Genomic DNA, 13785 nt, shown 5'->3' with positions numbered 1-13785 from the left:
TTACCACATTCAGTTAACCAAATTGACAACTGTGAAAAAAATCTTACTGGTCTGACATCCCCACATGAGTTGGTAAATTGCCGTGCCAAGCCAAAATCCAGCATAAAACACTTCCTACAGGTGCTAGGAAAACGTCCCATTGCGAAGTTAGACTAGGAAGAAAAACAAACACAGATAGATACATACACATTTCAATATGTGCACATATCAATGCAGTAACACAAGCATAGAAAATCCACATTCTACTTCTGTATCCTCCCTTCCCTATTTTCAGCTCTACTAACCTCCCATTACATTTAACAACAAAAAACATTAAAATCAAACATCCTACTCTGTATATCTGAACAGCAGCCTACATGGTCCAAAGAAATTGTCATCTGACTTTGTCACTTAGAACACATTAAATTTAGGCAAGGATTTTCCAATCATGTCACCTACTCGCAAGTTTTGACTGAGACATTTCAAAAACTTTCTAACCTAGGGGCCTAAACAAGTCCATCTAAAGAAATGCACCAAAATTATACAAGCACAATACAATACAGAATAACGAGTGCAGTTTGCCTTTGCCTTTTCACAGAAGGAGGAATACCCGCATTAAAACAAAACAAAGTGTTAACAAAACAAACCACAGAAAACTGCCAAACCAACCAAACAGTGAGGGCTTATGGAGGCAATTCATTCTGAAAAGCTTCAGTAAGCTTTCTTAATTCCCTCTATAGATTAACATTGCATGCTAGCCCTTTAAAACAAAACAAAACAGAACAACTTCTTCAGCACCACTAGTTTATGATGTTTGAACATGCTGGCTGAATTGGTTCAAGCCTTTCCCCATCAAAGCCCCTTAAAAAGGATTATGTGATATAAAAAAGATAAAGAAGCTAAAAACAAGTTTTGTGAAATGGAATTGAAACTACACATCTGAGCAAGCTGGAAGCTTAACACAATTAACTCTAGAAAACCTACTTTTTTTTGCCCATTACGTGAAAGAGCAGCACTGTTCTAAATAAATCTGAGGTTCACAGCTGCTTCAGTGTCAAAGGTCGAGGGCAAAACCCAATCGAAACCATGAACTGAAATGAGGGTGATCACCATGATTTTTAAATGGAATTTCAGCATTGCCTAATTCATCACAGGAGGAAAATAACCATGCAAAACTCTGTTTTTTTTTTCCATTCCCTAACAGTATTCTGTTTCCATCCTGTCTGAGCCTGTAGGCTCCAAGATAGAGCTAGATAACAAGATGTCCCCAGTCCATCCCGTCAGCTATTTCCCATTCAAACCTTGAATGGTTTTCATCATTAAAATTTTGCGCTCCAACTAACTCCTCCTCACCCATTTCATTTGACATTCACCGCCTCTGTGTCCTTTCTCTATTACTAGAAATCTTGGGGATGGAGCAGGGAAAACACAGGTTTTACAGAATGTTGCAAGGAAGAAGTAATGAAAATTCCCGAATGCACAAAAACTGTTGCCAGACTTTCTATGCAAACATCACTCAGCTAGCAGGAAATTTAGCTGTCTGTGCCAGATATAGCCACTTACATTTGCATCAATTAGAAGACAAAAGTGTAGCAGTTTGGGCTGGGTGCCCCCCTGCTGCAGCCACATAAGACACAATCCCGGTGTCCCGAGGGTTCAGCCCAGTGGGTGGACACAGGAGGCTGCATATTTCATCCCATAATGTCCTGCTCCCTATAAAACCACCTGCAAAGTCTTATATTTCCTCTTTCTTCCCTCACCACTACCATGGAGATGGTCCCTATCCGGTAATGGAGGGGGAGTCATCTCGCAGCCTCTTGGGCCTGGCTAGGCCTAATCCCGGGAGGAGAAGGGGGAAGGGCGATCTCAGATGCGGCCATCTGAGATTAGACTAACACTGGAGGTGGGGGGGAAGAAAGAGCCCTGGGGGTTTCGGGTGTACCCTCAGGTGGGGAAAAAGGGGAGTGTTGGGATGCTTCTGGGTACGCTTTGGGATCTCTTTTGTCACCATGTTCTCTGTAAAACATTCACTGCTTTTCCATTTAAACTTTCCACCACTTCTGCAATCCGTTTGTCTGAGTCTCATTTTTCCTGCCCTGGTGGGAGGCAAGGAAGGATCAGCCTTCCAACCCACCACAAAAAGATTTGCTCATTTCTTCTCATTTGGAAGTTATTGACGTTCAGGGTTATAATGATATTTTTAATATAGAGCAATATTAAAAGTAGCTGATGCAGTTTCAGGAGTAATTCAAAGAAAAACAGAAAAAATAATAAAAGTGTGATGCTTTCAGGATGGTACTATCCTCATGGTGTTTCAACACTCATTTTAATAGAATTGTACAAAAAAAAGTCTCTTTCCTTTCCTTGTTTGCTTTTTATATATTAAACAGAAAAAAAAACCCTCCTATTGAAGAGCATATAAATACACCCTACAGTTAGTATCTATTCTCGTAGCTTAATTATATGAAGATATTAATTGCTATTAGCCAAACTCATTATAGTATACCTTATGGCAGAAACTCTTGCTTTCATGATGCTACAGACAAAAGTTTGAATTTTAAGTACAGAAAATTGCAAGGAGGCCTAACTAACTGGAAGCAATGATGACAAGGACCGAAGTTACTGTTTAATACATCTACCTTATCTGATGAATAAACATTCCATTTTCTGTCCCTTTCCATTTGCACATGTAGTACAGAACCTAATCTTACTTATGCAACCATCTGAAAACCACAATAAAACTTGCCTGGTTTGATTTAATGGGCAGGCTTACCGGTTTTATGTCCCTGTGCAAGAATCCCACAGAATGAATGCTTTCGATAGATTCCAAAATCTGCTTCCCAAGCCGCAGAGTGGTGCTAATGGTGAACGTCCCTCGAGACTGGCTCCGACGCAGGTCGGCCAAGTTCCGACCCTGACCAAGTTAAAAGGACATTTTCATTAAGAACAAAACAAAACAAAAACAAAAATAAAAACAAAAACACCAAAAAAAAGCAAACACACACACAAAAAAAACCCCACAAAAACCCCACCAACTAATACCAAAACTGACACAGAGATTCTTCATGGCAAACCATGGAATACTCTCGTTACGTGGCTGCACTTTGGCCACAGCAACCCCATGCAGCACTACAGGCTGGGGTCAGAGTGGCTGGAGAGCTCCCAAACAGAGAGGGACCTGGGGGTGCTGACTGACAGCCGCCTAAACATGAGCCAGCAGTGTGCCCAGGTGGCCAAGAAGGCCAATGGCATCCTGGCCTGCATTAGGAATAGTGTAGCCAGGAGGAGCAGGGAAGTTATTGTGCCCCTCTACTCCGCATTGGTTAGGCCACACTGAGTCCTGTGTCCAGTTCTGGGCCCTTCAGTTTAGGAAGGACATCAAGACACTTGAATGTGTTCAGAGAAGGGCAACGAGGCTGGTGAAAGGCTTTGAGCACAAGGCCTATGAGGAGAGGCTGAGGGAGCTGGGATTGTTTAGCCTGGAGAAGAGGAGGCTCAGGGGAGACCTCATTGCCCTCTACAGCTACCTGAAGGGTGGTTGTAGCCAGGAAGGGGTTAGACTCTTCTCTCTAGCAACCAGCCCTAGAACAAGAGGACACAGTTGCAAGCTGTGCCAGGGGAAGTTTAGGCTCGAGGTGAGGAGGAGGTTCTTCAACGGAGAGAGTCATTTGTCATTGGAATGGGCTGCCCAGGGAGGTGGTGAGTCACCATTCCTGGAGGTGTTCAAGAGGGGATTGGACGTGGCACTTGATTCCATGGTCTAGTCATGAGGTCTGTGGTGACAGGTTGGACTCGATGATCTTTGAGGTCTCTTCCAACCTTGGTGACACTGTGATACCTGTTTTCATATTCCAGGATAACACACCACACCTAAATGTAATGAGTGTATGTCCCTGAGTATCCTCAGCAGTAAATTTAGAAGCTGGTTTTGAAAACAACGAACTTACTGTCTTTCTCCTCCTAAATAACATGGACCAAACTAAGGCTTTTTAGAAGTACATACATGACTAATTACCTTGTACCTGCATCACACTTGAAAAAAGGCCACTGAGAAAATGCTCACAAAATCTGCACACCAAGTTCTTCGAGGAAAAATCCATTATTTCTTTAATTAATTATAGAGTACCTTAGAAAACTTGATTGAACAGACAAAAAATACTATGCAGGGAATGCACTCCCCATGACATTACAGAACTGTGTTTCTATCAAAGTAACACAACTAACAGTATGAAGTAGACTTCTTTTTCCAGTATTCATATTCATCAAGATGATAAAGGGCAATAATCCCATAGCCTTAAGTGCCAATCACCCATTTTTTTGCCTTTTCACAGGAAAAACTCTTTCATTAAACTGAATTAAGTGTTTTCTTTTCTGTGCTAATAGGGGTTTTTCCCTTTAATCACAAAAGCCAACAAAATGCACAGATTTCAGACTGCCTTTAAGTAAAAATTTCAAAAGAATGTACATTATCTCAGAGGACATGACAGTTCACTTTGTCAATAGTCAGGTCTTTCTGGTGATGCAACCTTCCTCCTTCCTGAGAGAGTTATGGAAGGGCTATCACATGATAAATATTTAAGGACAGAACAGAAAAGAACAGAATAGACCAGACCAGGTTGGAAGAGACGTTCGAGATCATTGCATCCAACCCATCATCCAATGCCATCTAATCAACTAAACCATGGCATCAAGCACCCTATCAAGTCTCCTCCTAAACACCCCCAGTGATGGCTATTCCACCATTTCCCTGGGCAGCACATTCCAAGGGGCAATCACTCTCTCTAAGAAAAATATCTGCCTAACATCAAGCCTAAACCTCCCCTGGTGCAGCCTGAGACTGTGTCCTCTTGTTCTGGTGCTGGTTGCCTGGGAGAAGTGACCTGCCCCCACTTGGCTACAGCCTCTCTTCAGGTAGTTGTAGACAGCAAGAAGGTCTCCCCTGAGCCTCCTCTTCTCCAGGCTAAGCAACCCCAGCTCCCTTAGCCTCTCCTCATAGGGCTTGTGCTCCAAACCCCTTCCCAGCTTTGTTGCCCTTCTCGACACGTTCCAGCAACTCAACATCTTTCCTAAACTGAGGGGCCCAGAACTGGACACAGTACTCGAGGTGTGGCCTAACCAGTGCAGCGTACAGGGGGAGAATGCCTTCCCTGCTCCTGCTGGCCGCACTGTTCCTGATACAGGCCCGGATGCCATTGGCCTTCTTGGCTGCCTGGGCACACTTCAATTCAGGTTTGCTCACTACTATGTGCTCCTGATCTTCAGTTTTTTTTCATTTGCCACCCTCTAAAATGTTACTAGTATTTTGATATATACATGGCTAATGAACCAAAACACACAAATAAACTTTGACATCTCTTTGATACACTGACCTGCAACTGCATGACCACATAGTTAAATCTGTCATTCCTTCCACATCCGATGAATCTACAGACATGATCTTTTCCTGGCAGGAAAAAAAGAAAAAGAAGCAAATTAGCCAATAATAATGAAAAGTTGGCATTTATTTCTTTAAATACCTAGCAAGTTACTGGAAGAGACAGTTGTGTTTCTTTAGAGACCTTTCATAGAGTTTCCCACCCTCACAAGTTCAACAGCTATAAAACCAATGTCAGTTCTATTCCTAATTAAATAGTTTTCTCTCATAAAATAGGCAGCCCTACCACAGTTATCACTCTTCCATAAGAAAACGTGCATGGCAACATGTCTGTATGTCCAGAAATTCAAGGCATTGCAGACTGGTAAAAGTTCTTTTTCTTGCAAAGCTGATGGCATGCTACAGACAGTATTTACTGCCCTCATTCCTCTTTCTTCTATCAGCTGCAGCTGCCACAACCGAAGGAAACAGCATCTGTGGGTCTTTGCATTGAAATCTCATTTATTAATAACTTCTAGAACATGAACTTTGCTCTTTTGCTACAAAAGACAAATTCAACTGAGGTACACTGAAGCGGAGATAGAATTGTAGCAGTTTAGAGAAAAAAAGAAACACCACAGGTTTAAGCCAATTTTCTTTAAAGCTTCCTCCTGTCCTAGGAACAAATTGCTGAGCAGAAGACAGCAAGGCAAAAATAATCTCCTTACTAGCCTGCAGTTATAAGTTAAAGCACAAGATTCTCCAGGTAAAGCATGAAAAAGGCAAGCCAAAAACTACAGTAAGGAAACAGAAGGAGAATGCAGCCTTACTGTCATTTCAGTATCTGTGTTCACCCTGGAGAGAAGCTGGCACCCCATATGATCCCAGTCTATGAGGGAAGTGGGAACTGTAGGGTTTAAGTCCCTCAGGCCATTTAGCATCCTTTCTGCCACCACAGAGGCTACAGCCAAAATAAAGCTGATAGTCACAAGTGGCCACTAAGTTGTGTATCATTTCTCTCAGCTACTTTCTTTCATGAATTTCTTTACCCTTGGGATGTCATAACTAGGGGGAGGGCAGGGAGGGAGAAAAAAGAGATAGGAAAAATAAAGAATGATATGAGAAAATCAATTAATAAATTAAAATAAATATTTCTGCTTTAAAGCCCCAGAGCTCGGCCCTACAGCTTCTGAATATTCTCACATCACCTGACAGAAGAGTGGTTTCCTCTTTACTGATTCCTTAGGAAGCTCCCTGCCACGTACTATAAAAACAGATAGTCCTGTTTAAACAGAGCAAATGACACAGGATTTATCCAAATAATTTATTTTAAAAGAATTATTTTAGAAGACAACTCTACAACTTCTGAAAATACCCAAGTGCAGAGCTGCAAGCATCACTGCTTTTCCTCCATTCCTTCCTTCCACCCATTTGTTTAAGGGAGACAGGCAATATTACAGACAGTATAATCTTATGAAGAAAAAGGACTTGCAGCACATTTGTCAAGATGAAATTTTGTATATTCATTGCTGCAGTTTCCAGTTAATGAAGTCTCATCTCAAATATTTATGATTCATTTTACAGCCGCTGTGGGTCTGCTGAAGGAACATCTGCAGAGAGACATAGTCAGATTTCATCTGACAACTTTAGTAAATGCCCAAACTTGGTTTGGTCAGAGAAACCCTATTTTAGCTGGAGTAGTACCTACATTTGGGTTGTAAATTCTCTGGAAATGAACTCTTATAACAGTATGAGGAAATGGGAAAGGACAGAACTAGGGCCTGCACACCTATTCAGATAAATCAGCCATTGGAATAAACTCCCCAGGGAGTGCTAGAGGCCCCGACACTGGACACTTCTAAGGTTCAGCTGGACAGGATGCTGGATCATCTGGTCTAGATTGTGCTTTTCCCGAGAAAGGTTGCACCAGATGAGCCCTGTATTCTATAACTGATTCTATGAAATAGCATGATCTTCCAATACTAGAGTGTGGCTATACACACCTACTACAGCTTTGCAAATACCTTCTGCTCCTTTTCCCTCAGTGGGAAAACAGTATTTTCTCACACCTGTGAGCCACACAGCTAGGGAGCAGGGGGAGAAAATGGTAACAGTCTGCAGTGAACAACTACACCCTTGAAAAGCTTCCTAGAGAGGGTGCAAAGTCTACATGCCATTCCCCAGGCTGCAGCTATCACTACCACTAGCTTTTCAGCCTACACCAGATGCAACCCATCACTAAATTACGCTACAGAGCTGTAAATGAGTGAGGGAGAAGCCCATAAGGTTGTGTGAGACAGAAACCAACCGAGTAAGTCTCACTCTCACTGAGTGAGATGCGATAAATCTGTCTTCTCCCATCTGACTGTGGGAACAGATGGCCTAACAACATGATTAAACAAAACAACCATCTGTGGCAGCAGATTTCTTATTTTTTAAAAAAGTAAAACCAGAGCTGAAAGAGTTAAATTCCAACAATCATTAGGAGGTAGCAATACTGGCAGGGGGTAAAAATTAAAACTTCAGAGATGAAACTGATGACTGTGTTGTAAGAAATGGCCCTATCAATGGAACCTACTCCTCCTTTGTAATTAAGAGACGTCACACAACAACTCACACATCAAGGCATGTTTTGCTAGATCAGGCTCTCAAAAGAGCTTCTTAGAAGCCACTACTGCACAGCTACAGAGTTATGTCTGCTTTCAGCCCGGCAATGATTGACCATAGTCTTTGCATTTTCAAAACTTCTGAAAGCAAATACAGTAACAAATAGTACAGCCCTGCACATCTGCCAGCAGCTATTCTCAGTTCAGTTTCACAGCTTCTCTGAAATAAGATTCTAATTCAGAAACACTCAAAAGCATGTTTATAACCTTGAGCGTGTGCCTAGCTCGCATAAAGACTAGACGAGCTGTTTTGTTGGCTTCAGACATACTACATCTGTTTGTTTCATTATTTCCCCAAAGCCTTTCTTCATCATTTTCCCAGAAATCATACATGATAATAAATACATTTTTTTCTATGAAAATAAGATCCACACATCAAGAGAATCCTGAATGATGCTGTCAGCTTACTGCCTCTCATTACATTCTATTCACAGAGAAAACTTTGCAAGTATTTGCAAGAGAAAGGATCTTTGTGACAATTAGATTCCTTCCTCTGATTATGCCAAAGGTAACTAGAACACTGTGAAAGTAAAAGAACCTAAGTCCTTTGAGAAAAGGGTAGTAATTATATACATACATATACACACACATGCCAAAAAGGGATAGAACAAGATAAAAATTGGTCTCAGAGGGTGCATGCTGTTAGAGGGTTGTTACAGAAATATCCTAAAAGAGCTGTTTACAATTTCACCTGCTCTGAATCTGCATGAAAAAGGACTTGTCAGAAGTAAGGAAAATGAATAATTTAATACAAAAATATTCTTCAAGGATATAAACCTCTTTTCTGCTCCCCAATTTGCCCATTTTTCTTCATTTTCTCTCTGCTTCAAATTTTCAGCTCTTGCATACTGAAAACTCGGGAAGGTAGAAAAATTAAATGGAAATGGCTCCTAGAAACCAAAATTTTACGTAAAACAAAATGGTTTCTATGATCACCTTGGTCAGTAAAAGTCCTTTAAATATGGGCAAAAATATATGTATGTGTAAAGAAAGTTACAGAACTGTGCAAACTGTAAATTTCAATATATGCAAAAGGTTCACCCTTGATCCATCTCTTGCTGCAGCTACCTTTCTGATTATCTACAACGTTCCCCACATAAAACTAGAGTAGTTTCACAGTAGTAGGAGGTCATCTCCAGTGCTACTAGCAGGGAATCACCAACTTCATTTTTTTCAACTATGCAAGAGAGTATTAAGAGGTAAAAACTTGGGGGTTGGAACTAGATGATCCTTATGGTCCCTTCCAACTCTGACTGACTGATACTATGAAATTAAGGAGTAATATTAAGACTGTTTTCTCATTAGGAAGGCTGTCAAAAGAGCTCAAAAATGTCTCATACAAAATCAAAGGGTTTGTGGTTTGGTTTTTTTTCAATTCTTTTTATAGTTTCTGCAGAGAATTAATATTGGGAGTAAAAATAACTGAAATACCTTTATTTGCAATATATAATATTTGGATTATTTGCTGCAGTCTATCTGTAGCTCAGGTATTTCATTTTTCTTTTGTTTTCATCTAGACAGTATTTTCCACGATTCAGTAGAACCAGAGACTCCTCTGCAAGAAGACTTGGATTGTTAAAGCAATTATACACCCAAAGGAAGACTGATAGGAAAATTGTTACTTCTGTGGCAACGATTCACAAACCAACTTTTTCATTCTTCAGCAAACATTTCTAGTTTGCAAAAACATTTCAAAAGGTAAAAAAGCTTTTACTAAGAACAAAGCATTCAAGCTGCACCTCACTTAAATTCACAGTAGAGAGTTACAAGGCACTCCAGTTACATGGTACCACATACAGCCATGTTTGTACAAACACATTGGCGTTGTAGCACTACCAAAACACAACATTTTATTTTGGTTATTACTATCTTCCCTGTTACTTTCTTGGCTTCATGTACACCACCTTAAAGACTTTTTGTTAAAAACAGAATAAAGCTCATGCATGCAGAAAGAAAAAAAGAATGTAATTAATTCTTAGTAGGTAAAATTCCACAAGTGTTTGTTTCTTCAAAATTATTTCTTTCAAGAAGCCTGACAAAGTGTTTATAAATTTAGAATAGGTAATACTGAAATTTACTCTCTGTTTCTGGATTAGAAAGCTAAAGTCGAAGAAAGCTAATACTTAGTCCCCAGATCTCCTTGCTCAACTATACAATGCTAGATGGTTTTGTGAAATTCTTTTAGAAGATATAAACAGAGGGACAGTTTGTTAACACTGTAACATGTGACATGTTTGCCCTCTTAAATCTATAGAGGCCATCACTTTCTGCTGTAATGTGACCTTTACAGCAGATTAGGCAGCACTCACTCTATGCCATGCAGATTTTGCTTTACTTGAACTAAGAGTTTGGGAAAATTTGGATCCTGACAGAAGCAGATGTTTTAGTCAAAATCTTCCAGATGCAAAATAATTTCTTTAAGGAAAAACATCACCCTTTAAACTTCCTTTTTAAAGTCTTGTGAAAAGCAATGAAGAGAAGCCATCGCATATTCCTCTGCAATGACAGCTTCAGACAAATACTTAAAGGTCTTATTTGAAAAAGGAAAGAAGGTCCCAACCCAGGATAAACTGCAAGTTGAGCAAAGGTTTTGCAACAATTTAATTTTTCTGTTCTTCTTTTTATTTTCATGTTATCCTGTTCCAAGAAAAAGATGTATTGTAGCAAAACATTCAGAATCTGAAAGAGCTTCTATTCCATTTTTAATAGCTCTCTAACCATAAGCTGCAGAATACCATGATTATTTACTCAAGCTATAACTAAAGAGAGATTATGATTTTTTTAAGAAGATACACGGATGTTCTGCTTTTGACACATCCAGAGTGCAGCCCTACCTTGTAATTTCTTCAACACAGCTACTTCCATTTTCAGCACTTGCTTTGGCTGCTGAGCTGATTCGACCTTCAGTGCAACGTTTTCCCGAGTAAGCAAGTCCACTGCATCGTAAATTTCTCCAAATCCTCCGCCTCCTATTTTCCTCAGCTATATGGGGGGAGAGGGGTGGGATAACAAAAACAGATTTAAAGGGGGGAGAAAAAAAGAAATTAAACAAAACATCAGTACTCTTTTGCACTGCCTGCCATACTACAAATGCTGCTGTATTACTAATTGATTTTTAAATAACATAATCACATTTCTCAGTACATAAAACAGCTACTGAATAATCTCCGCAGAAATGGTTGACCACAGTTTAGAAGGAAATCCTAAGAAAACAAATTAGCACACCTGATCTCCACCTGTATTGAATACCAGAGTGCACTAGCATTCTTAGCATGAGCCTGACCAATGACAGCATGCTGATTAAAATGTTTCCTTAAATACAAATGCACAACAATGTTTTTAAACTATGCCATTGTATGCTAAACCATGCACATTGTATGCTAAAGGTACAAAAGATCTTGGATGTACTGAAAAGACATGGCATTTTCTATTATAAGCAGTGCCTTACACGTAACAGCTAAATCATCTATGGTAAGAAAGGGCCAAGATTATCTTTCAATATACACTTCTAATGTTACTCACATTTACTTAGGGTTCACCAATACCATTCTTATTAACAGACATACTAAAAAAACTTGCACCACCAAAAGTTTCATCTGTGTTAGAAGAGGTAAGAATGCTCCCAGCATATTAATCAGTTTGCACTACATTCAGAGCAAGCAGTAACAGTTCTGTTTTCACTCTGCTTTAAATGTTCACAGTGAACAAAGACTTGTCTTGTTTGGGGTATCAAAAATACCAATGTTATTTCATGTTGTAGCTCCATATGGCGAGCTCCCCTTTAGCTACCATTGTAAAAATCATGAAAGAGAAAAGGAGACAAAAATAATTTAACCTAAGAAACATTAAGAAAGCAACATTGTATGTTTACTCTCTTTTACCCTGAAAGAACTGACATGGTTTTCTAAATGTCACCTCAAAAAATAAAGTTGCTAAGGTTTTATGACTACACTGTATTAAATGACATCTAAGCATTCTGGGGATCTAGAGATCAGCAATATGCTGACCTCTCTTCAGATTCTGAAAATAAATCTAATGTCTCCTAATCCAGACAATGAGCCATCTGACTGAGAAGGAAAAACAATGTTTAAAATAGTCCAGGCTCCTAAGAATACAGAAGAATGTATCAGGTAAAACACTCCTGTTTACTTTCATTTTTCAAGCCATGCTGCATGAAATCATTGTTCTGTAGGACTACAACATCACTCACTGTTTCATCATATACTTTCTGTCCTGAAGATCTTTGACCACCACAAGCAACTGCTGTTTCAGTATTCTTAAGAAGAGGAAAATACTGCCCAGGATACAAAGCATTTCCTACATTACTCACTGCTGGCCAGTTCATTGTCAGTTTAAAAAAAGATACACATCACAGACAGCACACAACACATTTTCAGACCTGCAGAACTAATGCACATAAATATGTGCTTCTGACTGTAAATTCACATTCATTTCTTTCTAGCGAACACTCGAGCAACTGTTAGCAAATATCTCCTCTCCTCCAGCAGCTCAGCACTTTCTGTGAATCAGTGTAACAAGCGCACTGTCTACACAGGTTTAAGTCTGTTACTCTTTAACCTACACGTTTACAAGAACTTAACGAGTTCAAGCACCCAGTATCACAAATCCCAAGTAAGGCCTTTGTGCCTTTGGACATGACCTGTTTAAGGTACAATCAGGTAAGAATCTGTGGTTAACTCTGAAATAGTGACCAACTGTGAGAAATAAAAACCTTTCAAGTTTGATTAAATATTCAGTATAACTTGGCTACATTGTTACGTTTAGTATATGCAGGGTGTTGGTCCTTATAGAAAGGAACAAGATCTGTCATTTAACTCCTGGAAAGAGTTAAGTTTTAACAGGATTTTAGATATAATTTCTTTCTAAATAAATAAAAATAACACATGTGTTTATGCATATGTCTCAAAAATTGTGTTTTGTGAATAGTTTGGCCATTTTAAGTCTGCACTTTCACATTCCACCTCTTGGTTTGGTAAATCCAGCATCTTGCCTGATCTCTGAGCTATTAATAGGACTCTAACAGTTCAACACAGACATTGATCTGACATAAATTAACAACATAAAAAATACAGCACAAAAATGTTAATCATAGTATAAGCACAACTGAGACAATGAGAATGCATGGTGAAAAAGGTGGGAGAGGATAGATGTGGCAGAGGCATGCTCATCCCTATACAAACTGATAGCAGTATGTCATATAATTTCATTTACCACCTCTGAGAAACAGACAGGCTGATCAAGTCTGCTTCTGAAAGTTTTGAAGTGGCTTTTCTGCTTTAAATAAATAAATAAACCTCCAGAACCAAATAAACCAGCACACTGGCAAACAAACGGATCAATTTCTATCCTCAGATAAAGCACACCAGAACCATTAACACGCATCCAATAATGATACCGGTCAATAACTCCAGGAACAAATCAACCTCATTTTTGATTGTAGGGAAAAAAAAAATTACTTTCCTTGTCCTTTGTCACTGGGTCACACAACCTGTTCCAGCTTTTCACCACCCTCAGTGTAAAAAATGTCTTTCCTGTATCTAGTCCAAATCTCCCCTCTTTTAGTTTAAAGCCATCACTCCTTGCCCTCTCTCCCTCTTTCATATAGGGCCCCCTTTAAGTACTGTAAGGCTACAAGAGATGGAGCCTACTCTTTTCCAGGCCAAACAACCCCAACCTCAGCCCTCCTCAACCTCAGCAATATTCCATCCCGCTGATCATTTTTGTGGCCCTCCTCTGGACTCAATTCCAATAGGTTCATGTATTTTT

The 13785-nt window shown here is 39.6% G+C and overlaps 1 protein-coding gene across 3 annotated transcripts in view; it reads right to left on the bottom strand.

Annotated features, from left to right (window-relative positions):
* Positions 1 to 13785, bottom strand: part of TTBK2 (tau tubulin kinase 2) — a 104601-nt gene that overhangs the window by 53220 nt on the left and 37596 nt on the right. For all 3 annotated transcript variants that reach the window (XM_068162228.1, XM_068162229.1, XM_068162227.1), the window contains exons 3-6: positions 10833 to 10980; positions 5349 to 5422; positions 2753 to 2893; positions 48 to 152 (exon numbers count right to left, since the gene is read on the bottom strand). In XM_068162228.1, coding sequence (XP_068018329.1) covers positions 48 to 152; positions 2753 to 2893; positions 5349 to 5422; positions 10833 to 10980 — 468 coding nt within the window. The remainder of the gene's footprint in view (positions 1 to 47; positions 153 to 2752; positions 2894 to 5348; positions 5423 to 10832; positions 10981 to 13785) is intronic.

The sequence above is a fragment of the Melanerpes formicivorus genome, unplaced genomic scaffold (assembly GCF_026170545.1).
Source record: "Melanerpes formicivorus ecotype bairdi unplaced genomic scaffold, bMelFor1.0.p_v2 SCAF_62, whole genome shotgun sequence".
In the NCBI taxonomy this organism is placed as follows: domain Eukaryota; kingdom Metazoa; phylum Chordata; class Aves; order Piciformes; family Picidae; genus Melanerpes; species Melanerpes formicivorus.
The sequence above is the reverse complement of the archived record's forward strand: the minus strand, read 5'-3'. Positions and strand labels throughout refer to the sequence as shown.